The sequence below is a fragment of the Phaethon lepturus genome, unplaced genomic scaffold, assembly GCF_000687285.1.
Source record: "Phaethon lepturus isolate BGI_N335 unplaced genomic scaffold, ASM68728v1 scaffold1966, whole genome shotgun sequence".
NCBI lineage: Eukaryota > Metazoa > Chordata > Aves > Phaethontiformes > Phaethontidae > Phaethon > Phaethon lepturus.
This window is the reverse complement of record NW_010548136.1, coordinates 44865-66863: the sequence shown is the minus strand read 5'-3', so window position 1 is coordinate 66863 and position 21999 is coordinate 44865. Positions and strand designations below refer to the sequence as shown.

Below are 21999 nucleotides of genomic sequence, written 5' to 3'. Positions count from 1 at the left end.
CCAGGAAAAAGTTCTGTCATATTTTAATGCAGATTCACAGACAGCCTGGATTCTGGCATCTCTATCATGTGCTTGTCTCTGCAATTAAAAAAAAAAAAAAACAACTTTGTATAATATATCTACAAACATATGTACCAATGTGTGTGTGTGCACATGATTTTGCTCCAAAGCAAACAGAATGAGGGAGGCCATATGGTTCATTCTCCTGTAGCTTTTACCTCATTCCCAGTAAAAATGAAGGGTGGGATTCAGCTTTCCCAACTAGGTCATCAGAAAGCTGGGCATTGCATGTAATCCCTCTCTAGGCAGGGAAAGACACCTCCAGAGAGTAATCCATCCCATCTGCTTTGGATAGGGTTTAGGATGAGCTGAGTCATTGTCTGGAAGTGCCTGTCTCCCAGCATTGCCTCCAAGAGGCTGAGTAGCTCAACTATAGAGAAGGTGGGACTTACCTCCAGACCTAATCCTGCCTAATCCTGAGCGTTACAGTGCTTAGTGGGGCCAAAAGGAGCTGAACTGACTCTCTGCTTCTCCCAGAGTGATCCGAATTGCCTGGCTCATCCTTTGTGTTTCCATCTCTCCTCTCACCCCACAAGGGCTTCCAAGGTTTATCCTAAAGTCTGCAGTCCTCGCAGGGTGGCAACACAGACTTTGCTACCAATATCCCTCACCCATAAATGGGCTGTGAGAGATACGTGACTTCCCTCCGGAGGGTTGGATGTGATTCAGGAGCTGGCAGGCAAAAGCAGCTTTAAATGAGGAGAATATTTTAGTAAAAGTGCACTGCTTGAAATCCTTGAGTACACAGCTATGACTGAGTGCTCTTGTGCCCAGCCCTCTCCTTCAGTCTCCACCAGCCTGCAGGCAGGGATTTGCAGAGCCCTTCGTGCAGAGGGTGCCTGGCAGCGGCTCTAGTCAGGACACGGCAGCAGGTTTCTTGTTCTGGCCTTGTAAGGACACAGCTGGAACATCTCCTGGCTGCGAGGAGCCAAGGGCTGAGGCTGCTGTGGGATTCCCAAGCTGCTCCCCTTGCGGATGGGGTCTTTGCACTTCCAGTCCTGCCTGGCCTCAGTGAGTCATTGCACCGAAACTCCTGCCAAAGGCGCTCTCCTTCGAGGCAGAAAATTAACCATTTCTTCCCTGGTGGGGGCCAGATGGTTCCTCCACAGCTGGGCATACGACACATTCATTCTGGGGATAAGCTGGACACAGATCTAAACCACTCACACTGAGGAAGTCTAGTTTAAGGGTCCAGCACTCTTGTGCCAGATGCTGTAAGGTGAAACACTTCTCCCAATGTGTTTGCTTGAGTAGATGCTATTTTGAGTGGAGGGTGGAGCAAGGATAAAAGGAGAGGATGTCAGGAAGTAGTAATACAGAACAGCTGAAAAAAAATCAATTTTTTACTGTTGGGAATTGTTTGTAGCTGTGAGTCAAGTTTTAAATAAGAATTTAAAAGAGGATAATTCGGTGGAGGAGGATTCCTCCATTTCTCCCAAATTAGCATGGATGAAATTGAGCTGAAAGGTAGAGACTGAATTTGGTCAAGAAGCTGTGCTGGTGAATGAGCTGTCAGCACAGCTGGAACCTCAGGCTTGAAACAGCCAACTCCAGGGCTACAAAATATCACTCCCCAAATCTGGAGCAGAAAAGTCATGGTCTACAGCTGAGGACAAGTGGGATGACCGTGGCTGCCATGGAGTGATCAGTTTTTATCTGTCCTACAGAAGTGCTGAGAAGCTGAAGATGGGCTTGCACTGTCTAAAAATGACGAATATGCAGATAGTATCTTCTCAAGCTTACAAGATCAGAGACAGGCCAGCTCCCAGCCACTGCTCTGGTCTTCATTGACACTTCCACACCAATACCTGGACTTGCAACACATCTGCTGCTTTTTTGGTTCTTGCTTGCTAAGGGCCCTGCATCACAGCCAAGATTATTCAGGGCTGTATTGACGCCCAGCAACAACAGGAAGAGGAGAACTCCTTCAGCTACACTCCAGTTTGCCTGTGAATTTTCACCTTTGTACCTGGCTCTTGGGGCTAGCTCTGACAGACATCATTTTGCTTAAACACTGGCAGAGAAAAGCATGGGAAGAGATACACTCCCATGGGAGATCTGAGAGCCTTCAGCTCTTTCTTGGGTCAAAGATATGCCTCAGAGACATCTGGGATGATGTCAGACCATCTGGGCACCTTTTAGGAGGAATCTGAGTCCCAGTGACATTTCTCCCACAGTCTTTTGGTTGTTTGAGGAGCAGAGTGAGGGCGAAGCCTGGCTACCCTGAAAGCTGTGCCGTTCAAAGGGAGACAATGTGTGGTTGTTAGATGCCGTGGTATTGGCAGACATCAGCCCTGCTATGAAGCAAGGGGGTAATTCAAGCACCTCATTATAATGCATGTCCCAAGCCCACGTATTCACACTTTCCATTGCCTAGGAGCACTTGTAAGTGCTTCATCCTAGGCCCACATCCTCTGTGCAAGCTCCATGCCAGCCCATTAAAAAAAAAAAAAAAATCAAAAGACTTTCAGTTCATGCTGAATCCAATTCTGTATGGATGGTGGGTCCCTGCAGCACTGCAGTGTAACTCAGTCCCTCTTGGAAACAGCTTCCAGATGCAGAGGGAGCCCTCCCAGCACCCACCCCACCAGTACCTCTGAGATCACTTGGCAATATTCGGCTACACCCTGCACACCCAAACACAGCTGGCATCTGCCCTCGCAGTGGCTGGGCAGTGAGACGTCGACACCAGTGGCACAGCCCCTTTCCAGCTTCAGCCAGCACCAGGGAACCGCGTGGGCTCAAGATCAGTCAGTCTAAAGAGCACAGCTAGCAGGGGGGAAAGCATTCCCCACCAAAGCCTTTGGAAAGCAGTATCCATCAGCTGAAAGTGCTGCACAAGGACAGTCTCCAGACAGCAGCCATGGGATCATCTGCAACCATATACTGAAGGGTGCCACAACTAGAAGACAAAATTGTCTTTGTCCTTCCAGATTCCCTGTGAGAGACTGTATTTGACAAGAAAGGAGCTAAGGCAGAAGATATAAGCTCAAAGGGAATTAGGAACCCACAACTCCATCCAATAACTTGTGTGAGAGTGCAACAGAGCAGAGAAGGGCTCAGAAACCAGATCTCCTGCAGTGAGAAAGAGACAAGTACAAGTAAATATGTTGTTTGGCAAAACAGTACAAGGAAGCACAGGGAAAAAAAAACAGAAGATACTCCCTTTCAATATTCTCTATGCTTTGGTTCACATCTTTCCTTTCCAAACATGCACAGGCAGCTGATAAAAAGGTCCAGAGCTGGCTTTTCCAAATTACAACAGCAATATCTGCCCAATTCTGCCCATAGTCTGTCAGAGGGATTAATACTGTGAGTTAAGGGAAGGCTGACATCAAAGTCACACCTGAAAGGGTGCTATCAAGGCCAGACAAGGTACTGCCATAGATTTGGTTTGGGATCCACTAGCCAAGGGAAAGGTGGTATGAGCTCCACTGCCATTTTACAGGGAGGAGATGAGGTACAGAGAGACCAGAGGTTTGGGCAGTGTCATTCTTGCTAAGGTTTGAAGCCACATCTTTTGAGTTTTGCTTTCCTCTATGGCCCCGTTTCCTTTCTGCCCACATAATGCAGATCAGGTGCCAGTTGCAAGCAGAGCACAGGGACTTTTGTACCAAAAATGGGTTTTAACCCAGGAAGCTATACTGGGATTTTTTTTTGCCTTCCTCCATCCCCCTCTTGGGGAGGACAATCTGCCCTTTCTTCCTCTGCAGAGAGCGTCGTGCAGTTCAGGGACTGCAGCTCACCCTCTCCCCATCAATGTATCTTTGTGCTTTCTTCCTGGCAGACACTGATCATGTAAGCAAGGAAAACTCCTTCACAATTCTGGACAACAAGCATTTTGTTTTATACTGACACTGGCCTGTGACAGGACTGAGTTTGGTTGTAGAGCTCTGGACAATAAATGTCTGTCTCCAGTGCATGGTCCAGTCTCTCCTGCCTGAACATCACAGACCCCTTGCTAGTAACTTGAACATTGCTGACTCTCTGTGTGGCTTTAGAAAAAGTTGCTTTGTAGCTTCCCAGTCTGCAAAAGAAAAGCTCCATCATTTAGAGCAACTGTTTCTATTGTCTTTTCTGAAAAAGATTTTCCACTTAATATTGAGTAAATCACTTAGCTTCACATTCAACCAGGGCATTTAAGCACTGGATTTCTGCTCAGTGGAAGGTAAAACTGTCTTTGAGGATGTGGACAAGTTTAGCTGTCAGTTGGGGTAACTCACTTTTCTAGCACCCAACAGCATGGTGAGAATAGATACGTGAAAAGCTGCAAGATTATTTCTCAGGAACTGGAGTTTCACATGCCCAGAGGGCAGAGTAGATGCTAAGTCTTTGCAATCACACTGCAGTGTTGAGGATATAAATAAATGTTTGTAAAAATTTTTAAGGAGGCAAACTCTTATCAGCACCGGGCATCATTACTTCAAGCATTTTTCAACAGTGCAGTATGGATTACATTTGGAGCTGGAAACGTTTCTGTACAATAAGTCAAAGGGAAATGTCTAGAGGCTGCCCCACAGTGCCCTACTGAAATAACCCCCCTGGAAACAACAGGGCTACCTGGGCAGACAGCCAGACTGACACAGCAGTGTATGAAGGCCACATTCTAGTCTTCTGCTTAGCTCATTTTCAGTGGGCTCACATCCCATAACACGCCAGTCGGACACTCAACCCCCCACCCTGTCAGCATGACAAACAATTTCCATGGAGCTAGCAGCAAAAAGGTCAACACCAAGGGAAAAGTGCCCCATGCCCTTAATGCAGAGCTTGACGTCTCTCCCTCTGCCCATCCTCAGAAGATGCAGTCCCAGCGCATGAAAACTGTTCCAACAACTCAGGATTTTCATTCTCTGTCACACAGGCCAGCCACCAACCCAGTGCTGGGAAGCGTTGACATGCCCAAGAGGCTGCCCACAGCACATCCCCTCGACTTCAGCAACCATTAGCTGCTACATTATGCAGCCGGAGTTGTGCTGAGACACAGGTTGCTATGCTTTTCATGTTCATTAGCCTCCATTTTCATCATGTAGCCACTCTCTCACAGTGGGTGCCTCAGCAGTCGGAAGCCTGCCAGGTTTGAAGCTTCCTAGCCCCTTCTCAGAACACCCTACAGGTGCGTGTAACCTGCTGAGAGAGATGTGTTGCTCATTCACGGAGAGATATTCCCTCTCCACGGAGAAAAGAGCTCCCTTTGCAGAGGCCATGACTCTGTTGCCACCTCCTCTCATAGCCCTGGCCCTTTTTCCTTGAACTGTGATACCTCTTACTTTTAGATGCATCGTCCCCATTTTCATCTCCAACAAATAAGGGATGGTGACCATGGTTGGATTGTTAGAGCAAAGACCCAGCACTTCTGCTCAGGGTTAGCACCAAGCAATACAAGAGCACTAAATTAGTCTTTTAAAAAAACCCCAAACTTACCCATTTTCCCACCTGAGAGTCTGCCACAGGGCCCTCACAGTCCTCTAACACCTGCTCCCCTTCCCATTTTCCCCTGTTTTGAAATTCCTTCAGCATCTCCAGCTCTAGGAGCCTCACTCCCTCCTGCACATCTCTGCCTCCAACCCTTTCCCTGCCCACTTCCATCCCAAGCCACTGCCTCAGACATGACCACAGGCCAAGTCTGTGCCCAAAACTCTGCAGAAAAGAGAGCAGATGTTTTGCAGAAGATGAAGTCACTACATCAGGGATAACTATCCAAGCAAAAACTCTCTCCTCATGACATAGGTAGTATGATATCCCTCATCCCTAAGGGACCTCAAATTACATCATGTGGACCGCAGAGTCAGAACTGCCTGTGAACACTCTTTGATGACTTCATACAGTAACATAACGTGGAAGACCTCACTCCAGCAGGCTTCCACACAAGGTCCCACAAGCACTTCCGAGCTTCAACTGCTCTTCACAGTTAGAAACAGACTGTCTCTGTTCAGCAATGTGTAGTACCCTGTATTTGGGTGAAGGGGTATTTACTTGGAAATAACAGTGTTGCTGCAAGCAGCGTTAGACTAATAGCTTAAGTCTTGACAAAGATCGGGTGTCTTTTAGACATGGGGGATCTTGTACAGCCATAAGCCCAACCACAGATTCGCCAGCTAAACAGACAAGACTCTGCGAAGAGACAAGCACAGACAAAGAAAATCACCTACCCAAGTTCACATAACTGATCCTTGATGAAAACATGAATAGAAGCCAGGCCTGGCTTCCAGGTATTGCTCTAGCAACTGGAAAAACATAATTCCAGCTTGGAAAGAACAATTAAAGAACCCCAAATCTATAGCTTCATAGACTTGCGTGTGTATGCCAGGGCCTTGAGCATGCTAATAGGCTTTAAAGGCTCTGACCAGCCCCACCTGGAGCCTCCACCCACACTCCTGTCCATTTAATCCCCAGTCTGGGCCCTCAGTCCTAGACTGAATCTCAGATCAGGAGTTATGCTGTAGTTGTCACTAGCTCTGTTATAACCTGGTTGTAGACTTCAATGGTCCTGATCCATGGACTGACTTCCCAGCTTGATTTAGCCCATTCCTTTTCACTGTGGACTTGCCTGGTGACCACTGGGCTGTATCTGCCACTTCAGTAGCACCTGTTTCAGCTCATCCTTTGCTGGATTTGGCAAAGGTCCCATTAGGAGCCTTAGGAGAGCTCTCAGTGTCCTCATGGGGTTTCAGTTCAAGCCTCAGAAGCATTTCTATGCCAAACTCTGCACTTGCCTTTGCAACCTATTTACTCTGAACTCAGTCAAGTTTGCCATTTGTAGGTGGACTGGAGTCTCAACTTCTACTGCCTCAGCATGGAGCAAATCAGCTGGGGGCATGTTGGCTGTTAGTCATGAGACCAGAAGCAGATGCTCCCTGTCTTGAACATCTGAGGGCATCTTACTCCAAAGGTTACTTGTTTCTCTGTATGACCCTGTCATTATTTATAAATTTTAGGGTTTGGGGAAGGCAGATTATTTTGCTCCATGACAGGTACTTGCACCTTTCTTGGAAGCTGGGCAATTAAGGTCTATATGGATCTGATGTCTTATTTACTGTAGTAGTTCCTATATTCTGTATTCACGTCTACAGAGAGGACTGAGATGACACAGCTGTTGTGTATTCCCAAGTAGGAGGCAGCTGCATGAAGCTGTCAGTGCTGGAGACACTGCACACAGCTCTTTCTTCACTCAGGCTGCTGTTTTCCAGTAAAAATGGAAAAGCTGACAACTCTTTCCTCTTCACAGTACCTTTAAACTCACTAAAGGCTGTCATTAGAATTAGCATTTTTTCCAAAGTCCCCTGGTGATTTAAGGTAGTTCTCCTGGGCAGCAGCCATTATTTGGACTAGTAGTCAACAGGCTTGCAGACTGCAGCAACCACCAGAAGTCAGTGGAGTTTAGAGTGAGAACATCAAGTGTTCAGGTGCTTGTCTGCTCTCTCACCACCCTGAAACTACTCAGAGGGAGTCTGTGTGCTGAGGCACAGAGGTTTAGGGATATGTGTACATAAGGCACTTGGGCCCTCAGAATCACTCAGTGTGGGTCACAGATCAAGGGTACCAACAGTGTCCCTTGGATGGAGGCAGGCAAATAAACTGAAGCATTTTCAAATACGCAGCAGGTCCCACCTTCAGTTGAGTTCCTCCTAGTGCAATTAACCTCAAAGAAAATTGCAGTCTGGCACAGTACCACTGACAATGTGCCAGGCTTGTGGTGTAGCCAACTGTTTAACCGAGTGTGTGGCCATTTATTGCCTGTGGGAAAGGTAAGGTGAAACGAATCTGTGGTTGAAACCACTACCTTTTACCACATGTCTGCAAAACATCTGCAAATCCATCCACTTGTGAACACATTCATAGCTTGGAACATGCTTGTTCTATAACACTGAATTGCAGGCTGATAAATGTCCTTGTCCACCATGTTTAGTGAGCTGGGGATAATCATAGTAATCACAAGGTGGTGAATCTATAATTGGCCCCTCTTTCTCCTAGTTTTATCAATGTAAAGCTGCTATGTGCCCCTCCACCTCTAAAGCCAAAGGTACCATAAAAATCAGAAGGTCAGACTGCTTAAAGGGCAAATAATTTTACTTCCCAGTCAACCTTGTAGATATAACCCGTTCCCCAGGCTCTTCTGGCTCCTGTTAAAAGCAACTATTCCGCACAGAGCTTACTGTCTCTTTGCAAGTGAAGGAACAAAGCTCATGAGGACAAAACCAGTATTTTCCTTGCCAGTGGGACAGTAGTAATGACGTGCAAAGTCTTGAACACATGAAAAAAATTTTTATTATGATGCTCAAGATTTTTCCTTTCCTGACCTCTAACCTCCCTGTCAGTGCTAGAAGGTGAATGCCACAAAGGCCCAGATCCATAGTGGACATGGACTGCTGTAACACAATTGAGTCTGCTAGACATTACCAGAGCTCAGAGGCTGTGAAAACTGCAGGAGGAATATGCACATTAGCTGATTTTCCCCACAAAGATAATATATGTCTCAGTGATGTGAAGGGAATGTCTCAAGGGTCTTAATCACAGAATCATTAAAGTTGGAAAAGACCTTTAAGATCATCACTTCCAACCATCAACCAACACCATCATGTCCCCTAAACCATGTCCTGAAGTGCCACGTCTACATGTTTTTCGAATACTTCCAGTGATGGTGACTCCACCATCTCTGTGGGCAGCCTGGTCCAATGTTTGACCACGCTCTTCGTAAAGAAATTTTTCCTAATATCCAGTCTAAACCTCCCCTGGTGCAACTTGAGGCCATTTCCTCTCATCCTATCACTAGTTATTTGGGAGAAGAGACCAACACCCACCTCACCACAACCCCCTTTCAGGTAGTTGTAGAGAGCGATAAGGTCTCCCCTCAGCCTCCTCTTTTCCAGACTAAACAACCCCAGTTCCCTCATCTGCCTCTCGTAAGACTTGTGCTCCAGACCCATCATTGCCCTTCTCTGGACACGTTCCAGCACCTCAATGTCTTTCTTGTAGAGAAGGGCCCAAAATTGAACACAGGGTTCGAGGTGCAGCCTCACCAGTGCCCAGTACAGGGGCACGATCATTTCCCTGCTCCTGCTGGCCACACTATTTCTGATACAGGCCAGGATGCTGTTTGCCTTCTTGGCCACCTGGGCACACTGATGGCCTCATACTCAGCCAGCTGTCGATGAACACCCCCAGGTCCTTTTCTGCTGCACAGCTATCCAGCCACTCTTCCCCAAGAATTGCATGGGACTGTTGTGACCGAAGTGCATGACCCGGCGCTGAGCCTTATTGAACCTCATACAGTTGGCCTCGTCCCATCCATCCAGCCTGTCCAGATCCCTCTGCAGAGCCTTCCGGCCCTCAAGCAGATCAACACTCACGCCCAACTTGGTGTCATCTGCAAACTTACTGAGGGAGCACTCGATCCCCTCATCCAGACCATTGATAAAGATATTAAACAGAACCAGCCCCAAAACTGAGCCCTGGGGAACACCACTTGTGGCTGGCCGCCAGTTGGATTTAACCCCATTCACCACAACTCTCTGGGCTTGGCCATCCAGCCAGTTCTTTACCTAGTGAAGATTTGGTTTGATTTGATTTGAAGAATGATTTGATTTAAGCTGATCAACTAGTCTCACCATATGTGTTTGCAACTGGGTCTGGACATCTTGTTGCTTCAAAGACTGAGGTATCTTAGGAAGAAAGGAATGGCACAAACAGACAAAAATTCATGTAGGAAAACCTTGGGAGAGGAAAAGAAATGACTCATGATTAGATTGTGGGAACTGCAGTGTGCATGAAATCCTGAGCCCATTTGAGTCACTTTGCCATTAACTTCATGAAAGCAGTTGAGTGAAGAGTACAAAATCTCCAGGAGTTACTATAGAAAAGGGTGCACAGCTGATGTCTCTCATCCTTGCTTATACAACCCTAAAAGCTGTCCTTTGTCATAGTTACCGCAGCTGGCCTGCAAGGGCACTCTTTACAAGGGCTGACTGTATTTTTAGCTGATCTTGCATGTGACTCAGTAGAGAGAAATGAGGAAAGGCAGTCCCATGGGAATTCCCAGCTCTCTACACACCACCATAGATCACCACAGCTGCAAAAGTCTGAGAGAAAAGAAGAAAAGGAGGCATTTCCTCTGCTCAGTTGTATCTTGCCACCAGGGGACGTGACTGTAATTTAACAAATTTCTTAATAACAACAACAATTGGGTAAAAAAGACCACTGAGCAGACATGGGTCCTGGCTGTAACTGTTACACTTTCTTAGTGTACCAAAAGAGACGTATTATTCAGCCAGTGCTAGATTTTGGTCTTTCCTTGACTGATCTGTGTGAGGTTTTTTTATTATTTAGGTCATAATTTCATGAAGTTCTATTTTCTGGAGCAGTTGAAAACAGAGGAATATAAGTGCTTCCTGAATGTAGCACTGCTCCATAACATACCAGTGGTTCTCCATAAAAAGAGTATATCTAACAGGGAAAAAAATTGTGTACACACTCAACAAAGGTTCTGGCTAGACACTTCTCTCACTTCAGGCTCAAGAGGTACCTATTTGTAGCTAGTTAGCCCGAAGTTCATGTATGTTTAGCAGTAGGAGCTGGCTAGGCTATGAAGTAGACCTTCAAGGGTTAATCCCTGGTCGTGTTGTTTCTAGTAAGTATATGAAAAAGAAACACTAATACGCTCAGGAGGAGAATAAAAGCTTTCATAGTACAAGGTTAATCTGCTGACCCAAGGCACTACTTGCACAGCTCACACTAGCACCAAAGCCCTTCAGAGTCTTAATCTCCCTGGTTCAGTGCTGTATCGCAGACTGTCTGCTTTCAGCATGCAGGACTGGGTGCGTTTCTGCAGTATCTGTTTATTCTGCGAGGCAAGGCAGACATTTTTCATCAGGACAACAGAAAGCCAAGAGCCAGGCTCTGTCCACAGGAATTTGTAAAGACAAAGGCATCTTCATTCAAGACCTCATTCAGCATAGTACTAGGTATGTTTGTTAACAACTCTGTTTGCTACTCCAGTCACTGGGGAAGATAATTAGGAGCCATAAAAGTCCTATGCCATTTTAGCTCACAGTGGAGATAATTTGATTTAACAGGGGACACAGCTTCTAAATTAAGATTTATGATCACCATTGAAACCAGATAGTAAAGATTTAGCAGAAAGAGAAAGGCATATATAGTCCCCAATGTCCTTGTTTAAAGACACAGAACTGTCAGAGAATGGCCATGGTGTGTGTTTTCAAGGACATTTGGGCTAGTGTTGGTGGCTAAGGAAAAAAAAAGGCTCTCAAATAACCACACTTTCCAGAAATATCAGCATGTCCAAGCAGGCAACCAAGGACCCTGAATGGACTAATTAGAGTTCCTTAACCAGCCAAGATACAAGTCCAAGCTATTGGCCTTCAGTCATTCTAGTAGAGTTACATCACACCAACCATACAAGCTGAAACTGCCCCATATTGGTGGAAAGTGCCACTGTCATTAGCTCGGCCACGGTAAGAAAGTAGAAGGTGAAGATGTGGCCATTCAACAGAGAGAAGCCAACTAACATCTCCATATCTCGTGCCTGTGGGACAAGTCTTATGGAAGGAAACCATACTAACCAGGATTTTTCTCCTTTTCTGCACAGCTATGTAAGATGGAAACTGGACTTACCTCTCCAGTATAAGTGCAGACCTGAGATACAGCTGTCAAATCATTCAGAACAGAATTGAAGTCTTAATTAATCTCTGCTTCTAGTTTAGACTACTGATATTGTGTTGAGAGAGAGTATATTTCCCCAGGCATAGTCTGCTTCTAGTTTAGACTGATAACACTGTGCTGAGAGAGAGACTATATTCCCCCAGGCACAGTGCCCTTCCAAGCCAGCTACTTGGCTGCTGAACTGGAGATGGTTTCCATCTCTCCAGCTCAGAACTGAAGAAGCAAAAATGTTTAGGCACCAGCCTGAACTCTCCATGTCAAAGGTCAATTTTAATCATTGGTGATATGCCCTTCAGCTTGGTATGCTGGGTCATGTCAAGATCTGTACCCTGGAAAAATATCTGAGATTTGTGCTGAAAGTCTCAGGACAAATTGACTTTTCTTTCAACAGAACATATTGAGTTATATATTGCTAAGGGTTTTGCCAAGGTAATTTAAAGACAGTAGTATTTTTTTCTCTGCTGTTAAGCTGGGTACAATGGTCTGCTGAATGCACGTTGTTGGGAATTCTCCCTATTCTGCCTCTCTTAAAACTGCCTAGAAAAGAGCTGCCCAGGACAATCCTATCTGCAGCATCTTAGCTCAGTTTTGACAGCACTGGCCTTTTTTACAGAGTAATGAAGTCCTCCGCACTTCTTGTTCCCATCCCATGCCCGCTAACATGATAATTTCTCATTGCAGGTAAATCATTTTGCCTTGAGGTTTCGTCAGAGCCTCCTCTCACCTCAGACATAGTAAACATTTTGCAGAAGAACCCATCTGGTGAGAAGAAGTCTGAACCAAGCTCTCTGCAACTTTACAGCCAATCAGTCTATAATAAATACAAGGACCTCACCTGTTTCAGTTTTGTTCCCACCATGGAAGCACTGCTGTCAAGTACAAATACAACGTTCTTTGGCAACGGAGGAAGGTCTGTGGGGGCGAAGTAGTGCACAAAATACCCATTAAGAATCTGTAGAAGAGCAAGGAAGTCAGGAATCAAAGGCAGATCATGATGCAATGTTCCACATACATCATTATGGGATATTTGGTTGGGCACACCTGATCCTGCTGTCAGTGTCTGTGTCTACATTGGAGGATATAAGAGCTCCTTGGTATCCCTCTTAATCCTGGTCCCCTGTTTGTCCAGACTGGGGGAGCCTACATGGGGTCTCCACATGTCCTTCCACGGTGGACGTTGGGGTTTCCTTCCAAATGCAGTAAGGATATAACATATGTACCCAGAGATGAGAACCACAACATGCATTGGGGAACTGGCCTTGTATCCAGATATATACAGCCAGTATATGGAGAAACTGGAAAGCAGATACAAAAAAGAAACTCAATGAAGTAGATACCTATGGTTTTCAAGTCCATCTTGTGGCTGCCAGCTGACTGGTTTTCTTTTGGATAGTTCTTGTAGATGGAGAAGTAGCCTTCACTTGCAAAACATTTTCTAGGACATTTGGAGTATGCAAGACAATTGAACTATCACAGGTATAGTTAATAAAACAGAAAAGATGGATTGTGTGTACAGTACCTGAACATCCCCAACACTCAGCTCCCTTTTCACATCATATCTAATTATGAAGTCTCCCAAAATGCCATTTCGGGCGATCCTGGTTTGCTCAACAACGCTGGGGTTGAAGGTAATTTTAGCTAAGGTTTTGGTATGTCCAACTACAGTAGAAGGAGGAGGAGAAACATCACCTGTTGAGATAAAACCACAATATTACAAGTCTTTCCTATTGTCTTACAGATGTCTAAGCACAGCGCACACAGTATTACCATGGAGTCAGGTCAATTAGCATAGTTACATACTGAGATTAAAGATTCAGCTCGCCAGTGATAAAATAAGAACTTAATAACCTGTCCTCTCTAATTCTACACTGAAGCTAACTATCAGGATATAAATGTTTAGGCAAAATTCCTGTGCCCACTTCTGTTTGGAGGTCACTGAACTCAAAGGCCAAATATTGTCTGTATGATTGTTGATTGCTTTCTGTAAATAATGAGCACAACTTGACATGCATGTGGTATTCATTACAGACAATTCTAGACATCTAGAATGCAGATCCTATACCTGAGATCCTGCCAGTCAATGCAGGTATGACTCATTTGACTTGTTTAAACATTTCCTCTAGGATTAGATGAATCATACTGCAGATTTCTCCCTATTGATTAGAAAGAGTTCTTGAGGTAACTTGCTCAGATGTACTGTAGGCATGTGAGGTGGGATTGATCTGACTAATTGATCACTTGATCTGACAAGTATCTTATGTGCAATGTCTACATCTGAACAAGTCATCTTAGCTGCCTTTATGTTCAGCAAAGAGTTATCAGTATAGTCGCTGCAATTTCAGTCTTACTAATTGAGACAAAATCCAACACTTGCTAGTGCAGTCCTGCAAACTGCATCCCTGAGATGTAACTCACCTTCATCTCCAAGAGGCCTTCCTGAGTCAGTGAAGAGATGTGCCTTTCAGAGGGCATCTCAGAGAAAGACAATAATTTACAATAATTTAGGTCTGAGTCACCCTGAAGGACCTCTGCTTGTCTTGTTAGCTGTGTTCATTTTCTAAAGTTGAGGGATATGGAGATTCCTTGTTGTCTCTCTGTGCGGCCAAAATCCCACTTTACTCTCTTTTCGTGTGCTAACTGCTCATTCCCTCTGAACTCCCTAAGGACCCTTACATGAGACTGACCAAAGGTCAGATTTGGCCTTGAACTTTGAGGGCTTTCCCCCTTATCCTAACTAGCTATTGAAAACACCAAAACAGATTTTCAACTGATGTTTTTCTTAGGTGCTTCAACTCTCACAGTGATTATTCCAACACTCCTCTGAGACACAGAAGTTCTATTATATCTTTTCATGTGCTGATTAAAATTAGTGGGAATGAGCTGCTTAATTATACTGGGGGGGTTTGTGTCTCAAATCTCTGCCAAAGATGGCCCAAGAAGTCTGTGGTATGGCAGAGAAAATAAAAGATGCGTGAGATTCTGTTCCAGTTTAGGTGTTCACAATGCAAGTACCTACATCTGAGCTTACTTTCTAGACTCCCATTATGCTCAATGGAGATCAAGTCAAGAGTGTCAGGGGAGATTAGGGTATGATACATCTGGCCAAACACAGACATCTGCTTTAGGATAATGTTAATTATGTGCTGTGCCCCATTAACAATACTGATCACAATTACAAGGTGCAGGCAGTCTTGGAAAGCTCCTCTCCAGGGGTTCCTATAACATTGTCTATGTAATGAGGAATGGCACTTCTCCACCTTTGTAAAGTGCTCCGAGCAACATTAGAGGAATGTGACATGACGTCTGTATGCAACATTGAACACAATCCATCTCACATCCAGATCCCACAGTGATTTACAAAATCGGATATGTATGATTATGTCCATTTAACAAGTAGAAAAATGGAGGCATGAAGTGATGACCTAACTCACCTGACTTCACATAGGTCAAAGTCCATAGAAATGCCGGGACTAGGGTTCTTGTGGGTTTATAACATGATTAACCAAAGCTGTGACATTTACTCTAAAGTGTTATGTACAATCTAGACTCCTCTAGGCAAAAGAACAAAAGTAAGAGTCATAAATCAATAACACTCTAGGATGCTGCTTCCATGTTGATTTGGCTTTACTTTTGTAGCTGTCCTGTGAGTGCATTTGAATAGCCAAGACACAAGACCGTACTATTGAGACAGGGAAGGGTTTTCTCATAGGCCCAACTTTTACACAAATAAATTATAGTTGGAGGACCTGGAACGTGAAACAAACTCATCAGCAAAGTCTTGGCCAAGGAGACTGAATGACAGATACTACTCAATTTCAGTAAAGTCAAGAATTGATTCTGCATCATGGCTTCTTTCGATATGCCAATTCTAATCCATCCATCCTGACGAAAACAAAGAGAGACGTCCCAGACAGTACACTGAAATTGCTTAAGGACACTAGTGTTGGATCTTAAAGCGGGCTTATAAAATTATTAGCCAGAGCTTTGACATTTTTTCTAAAATCTTATACAGATTTCTGCTGGCAAAGAAAAGCCATAAATCAATAGCTCTATAAGGTTTTACCTCCAACTTGATTTGTTTTTACTTTTTATAGCTGCCCTTTGCTTTGATGAATCAACAGATGTAATATGTTTTTGATACACAATGCATCAGATTTGCTAATATTGGCCTTCCTGGATTTTCCATCTGTCTTCTATCACTTCCAAAATCCCATTTAACTGCCAGTGTGTGGGAAATTCCCAGAATTCATAGAAATGGCTTAACAAGTTCATTTATATTTTCTGATCTATTTGAGAGTCTCAGGTTACTTCTCAACTGCTGAAAAGCAAGCATTGTCATCAGTTAGGCTGCCTGGCCATATCACATCAGGGTTAGTGAAAGTCAGTCTCATGCTGGAAACAGAAGCTCTCTCCTTATACTACCTACTGCACATACACATCTGTGGCTGCAACCTTCTGAGTTCACTTCTGTGTTTCTCCACCATAGGTGTATTGATGGGTGAGCACAATATGCTGTGTGCCACAACATCATAAGTTCCAGTCCTAGCATTTCTATGGACTCTGACCATATGAAATTAGCTGAGTTAGGTAGCCATACCATGCCTTAGTTTCCCCACCTGTTAAATGGGCATAATCATATGAATCCAGTTTTGTAAAGCACTGTGGAATCTAGATGAGACCATGTGGATCACATTGCATACCTCTATTACTCCTCAAAACACTCTTTGGAGGTGAGAAATATCATCCCCTGTAACACAGACAGTGCTTTAGGAGCCCCTGGAGAGCAGGTTTCCAAGGCTGTCTCAAATAGCCATTGTCAGTGACAAGAATAGCTGGGGAAGCTCTCCTGTCTTCTTTCATGGCCACTCATCTTCCACTTCCAGGATGAAGATTAAAAGCAAAAGATGGTCTGATAGAAAAGGTCCAAAATAACAGGGTTTTTTTTCCCAGGAATAATAGAAATCAGGTCTGGAAGGCAAGTTACGTAATTCATCCCATGTTCCCAAACTCCTACCTGGTTTTATGACATGGTCTGGAAAAACTCCAGACCTCCAGTAATTGAAACCCAATACCTGCCCTTGCCAGTCCTTCCCAGAGCTTCACTTTTTCACTGTTAGACATTTTCAGTGTCTAATGTACATCTTTGTTTCTGGATTATAAACCCATGACTTCTTGTTCTTTCTGTTGTTGACACAGAAAGCACAGTATTCTTTCCCTCCTTGCAGCAGCCTTTTATATATTTGAAGACAATTACTATGTCTTCTGCCAGGTTTCTTTTTTAGGAAACACTTGATATCTGGATCACGATTACTCTCTTCTGTTTATTGGCCCGGTTCTTTTCAAACATGTGATTGAGAGAGGAAAATCTGTGAAAGTACAGAGCATGGATGAGCTCCAAAGACTTAGCTGGTCTGTGCTCACACTGAGGTAGTTAATAGGGCCTTTAGACAACCTTTCCACTAAATTCAGCTAGAGAACTAAACAGAGCAGGAAAAAGTATTTTTCATATGAAACTGTAGTCCTCACATGATGAACAGTTAAACCTAAATTATTTTGGAGACTGGCAGGATCAGGAGTAGGTTTCAAATGCAAAGTTCATCCTCTCTAACATGTGGAACTTCTAGACAACTGTGGTAAGAAATAAAAACCTTTGTGAGACCTATGACTTTGAAAAGAAATAGTCATTCTCAAGCAGCTTAGTGTCTCCCTGCCCAAGTCCATGACTAGTTCTCACACTGCTATGCTGGAAGACAAGGATGAGGACAGTCATCCCTGAGGATGCTGTGTAGAACATCATTCAGAAAATGGCTCCATTCTGAGGTTAGCAGAGAAGACCAGGATCATTGGCCTCAATGTTTCCTTTTTTGGTGTTTGTATGTGACAAAAGACAACAACGGCACATGCCAAAAGATAACTTCCCAAAACTCACATGCCTAATATCTTCCTTTGGGAAAAATACAACTCCCAGATGGAGCTGTGTGCGCAAGAGTCACTGACAAAGGAAATATCCTGGAAAGACCTGTCATCACATTGTCTCTGCTCCATATTCAGAGAGGATGCATGCAGGACTTTCCAAGAGCCTCTATCTATAGCAAAGCACAGCTTTACTTTTAATAAATCACTAGAAGTTTGTGGAGCCAAGACCAATCTTTGTATCTTGGGTCCTTACAGCCAAAAACAGGCAGAATTGGACTCTTTACTGCTTCTGTTCCTACTGCTGTGATTTCTGCACTGTTTTATAAATGACAAAAAACGTGTCCTTCACCCTTTCCCACCAAGGGACCTTTTACATCTATAGGTCTTTAAGTTTTGTCCCTTCTGTTCATCACAGGCTGTATGGATACTAGCAGTCTGGCTGGAGTCAAAAGAGCAAATCCTGAATGACCATTAAACAGAGAAATTGTCTTGTCCACTGTGCTTCCTGCATGGTACATTGGCTTTATGGATAACACATAGAAAGCACCACAGATGTAAGAGGATTGGTCCATGAAGTAAAGGCAGATCAGCCATTCCTCCACTTTTAGTCATCTAAGCTGTTATTATTTTTTTCATTAGTTTTTCTAGCAGAGTTTATTGCCACAAGAGGTTGGCATTTCAGTTATGAACATCAATCACTGCTGGTGCTCATCATCTGGAGCTGTGTATGGCTCCAAAGCCAAATGTGTTTATTTTCAACTTAATTGAAAGATCCTGCACTGGATCTTCAGGACCTATATTCAGAAAAAGAATGTAGTTTCTTATCCACGCCAGTCAGAGTCAAAAGCATCTAAATGACTTGTGAAGCTCAGCAATGGTTTCAGGTTGGTGGCGCTTTGGACGTATTACTCAGGATGCCATTTAACTGATGACTTGGTGTCACAATACATTTTTCACCCAATACCCTCAAAGCAATTTATTAACATTTATCAAAATCTCACATTTTATCATTACCCGTGGGATACTATAGACATCTCTGTTAGACACAGGAAATTGAGGAGGAGTTTTCAGGACGTATTCAAACTCAAATGAGTTAGTACCATTTTCCAATGTGCAGACCTTCCTTATCTGGTCATTTTTTTAAATCATGACCTCTCATTTGAGGCACTACAGGGAACACAGTAGTTCCTGTAGTGGCAGCATCTGGTCTTGCATCCTTTGCTGGCCACTTACTGGATTGCTACCATGTTCTCCAGTCAAGTGATACTGAAGAGTTTTAAGCCACAGGAATCCAAGAAGACACCAGACACTGTCTTTTTCCTGGTTTACTCCCAGTTTACAGACTGTCTGCCAAGCAGCCACTCTTTAAATGTAAGAAAGACTTGCAATTCACCTATCTTTCACTTAAATACTGATAGCCTTCCCTGGAGGTCTCACTGGATGTGCAGATCTCATGCTCTTGGGTCTTTAGGTGTCCTATGAGCAAGCAGTGGGGAGGGGGATCTAATGACTCAGAGGTTTTGCTTTTCGGATCAAGCTTGAGAGATGACAGCCGACTGGAATATAGTAGACTTCCAAGTGAAATGCTCCTTGCCTTGGCCTTGCCCTCCCTGGGAGCATTCCTGTGGTTTCCATTTGTATTTAGGAAAGCAAGAAGTTCCTGTTGCCTGCTGCAGGTGGAATTGATCTTGTTGGCCAGAAGAGGTCACAAGCAATAAACCCCTCCTATCCAAAACAAGCTGTCCTTCTCTGTGACCTATATTAGACCCTTCTGACACCCTCTGCCAGTTCTTGGTTGGTTTGGCTTTTTTCGGTCTGGCTGCTATAATGTCCTTCTGATCTTGCTTTAGATCAGAAAGTAGCTCAGTGAAACTACTGGATTTATTGACTCTATACACTCATCTGAGTGGCACACACCTGAGTACCAATGAAGACTTGATCTGGCAGAGACACAACCCACTCCTGACTGCCCATGATGCACCCCAAAAGTGTGTTTGGCATTTCAATGACTTCCATAGCAGTGATTTCATCACAGAAAAGAGTTTTCACTAACTATAGGGTGATTCCAGAGAGAAAGGGTCTGTAATTTAATTCTGAGCAAGGATAAAGCACAGGGAATCTGAGTTTCAGTTGCTTGACCCATCCTGAAATCGGACATCTATTTTATATACACTTTAATGGCTGGGGAGGATTATGGGATCTTAGAGCTGGACCCATTTTTATATGAGCTGTTTTAAATCTGAAGTACAGTGCCAAGAACGATCAGTGCTCACAGATTGCCATTTGGAGAGCAAGTTACAACAGTTTTCCCTGTACGTCATTCATATATAGGAATTTCCATACTGCAGTAGACCAACAGTGCGTCTGCTCTGCTTAGTCTGTCTCTAACCTTGATCAGTGCCAGATGTTTTGCAGGAAACCATATACCACAATGCACTATGATACTCCCTGATAGCTGAAGAAAGTTTCCTGTCCCTCCTGATGAGGGGCAGAGCACATTTATCACACAGTGCATGGGTGTACAACAGAGACACTAATTAGTGGTATAAGGCTTGATCTGAAGCTAGTCCAAGTCACTGACAGCCCTGATTTCAATGTGATTTGATGAAATCAGTAGGATCACACTGAGCAATCAGTTTAACTCCATGTTCACATGCTTTAGGGTTTTTACCTGGCAGACATGAACAGCTCCACTGATTTTGCTGGCATTATGTCACTTAGAATAACTGAGGATCAAGTCCCACAAGACTCCACTTCCTGCTTCCAGCGCCAACTCACGCTCTTTTTTTGGTGAGGGTTTTTTGTTAACATGTAGCAATCACAGTATCCTGTGCTCCTCACTGTTAGTTTACACTAGAAAAATTACCTTTACAGTGTTTGAACAGCAAGCAAGGACAGTTGAGGGTAAGAGTAGATACTTGGACCGCACCTAGTACTTTGGCAAAATATGGATTTTCCTCTTGGAATTTCCCATGTTCTAAAATGCAGGATTTCCTATCTGCCTTGGCATGGAGGGTTGGAAAAAAACAATTCACTTATTTAAAATAAACAGTTCCCAGGAGATGTGGAGCCAGGGAAGAGCCTGCTCAAATGCTGAGCACAAAGCCTGAAGGCCCAGTTCAAAGCTCATAAAGACAATAGCAAAAAAAATTCTATTGAGTTGAATAGGATGAGCCCTATATACATTAAGCTTCAAAGTTCTCACATGCTTATGCACAGATACCACATAGACACAGTCATCTAGAGAAAACAGAACAAAAGCCATCAGCCTTTATAAGACTGAATTCCCACCAGTGAACCGCACAGAGTTCATAATCCTGAAATCCCTTTCGTGTTGTCACCACTATACCAGCTTTCATGAACCTGGAGATTGCCCTGCCAGTGAATGAGAGATCTCTAAATACGAATTGCTGATGGCCTGCAATGCTTAGAGACTTGCTTGTCACTCAAATGCAGCCACCTCTGGAGTGGAAAGTACCTGTCATACAGTGAGTGCAGCACGAGTTAAGAAAGGAAGGTAAAAAATGTATCTTTCTAAATAGAGTCATAGATGGAATTTTCCAGAATAGTTTATTCCTAATGAGCTGCTAACATTCATTTTTGTTGTTGTCTTCTTGAGATGTGTTCTCTAGTTTCTAATACGGTCTTGATGCTACACAACGCTGCTTTAATACAATGTTGAGGTTTTCTTTAATGCCTCATTTGCAGCAGAAGGAAAGTGAATGAAACACCAGTCTACACGGTTATCCAGGATTGCCTTGGAGAACTCCCAACACTGCCAGTCCCGTTCTTGAGAAGTGATTAAGGCCCCACAAGTAACAGAACCATGGGTCATAAAATGTCTCCTTACCTTCAACTTTCCCATTGCCTTTATGCTTGCTGTTTCGAAGGGGAGGCACTTCCAGTGAAACTATGCCTGAGTTCTCCAGGATGTTCACCTCCACTCGTAACCTCCCCACCAGCTGCTGGGGCCGGATGCTGACTGTATACTCATATTTTCCCAGCCGCCTTTGTAAAAGCTCTTCATAATGCAGTAGGAACTTTGCCTGCATCTTGCGAGGAATGAAGACAGAAGCTTTGAATGTCTCATAGCCATTCTCCCTGGAAGGAAAATCCAAAGACACCTTTCACACCCCATACACATCACACACCACCTCCTCCAGCAAATTATGAATCTGGATTTTGTTGGTCCAATAAAAGTATTTCCTATCATTGAATATGTGAAACCAGCAAGAAAGAAAACATCATGCTTCTCAAAGCATTGGGCACGTAGAAGGTTTCCACAGGAGGAAAGGTCTTAAAAGACGAGATGACTTCTTATGGAGAGGAATACAACAGACGTGCAAC

The 21999-nt window shown here is 44.1% G+C and overlaps 1 protein-coding gene across 1 annotated transcript in view; it reads right to left on the bottom strand.

Annotated features, from left to right (window-relative positions):
• LOC104622925 (inter-alpha-trypsin inhibitor heavy chain H5-like) overlaps positions 1-21999 on the bottom strand; it is a 50449-nt gene that overhangs the window by 16237 nt on the left and 12213 nt on the right. The window contains 3 exon segments of the mRNA XM_010289852.1: positions 12572-12688; positions 13256-13425; positions 21503-21753. Of these exon segments, the coding sequence (XP_010288154.1) occupies positions 12572-12688; positions 13256-13425; positions 21503-21753 (538 nt within the window).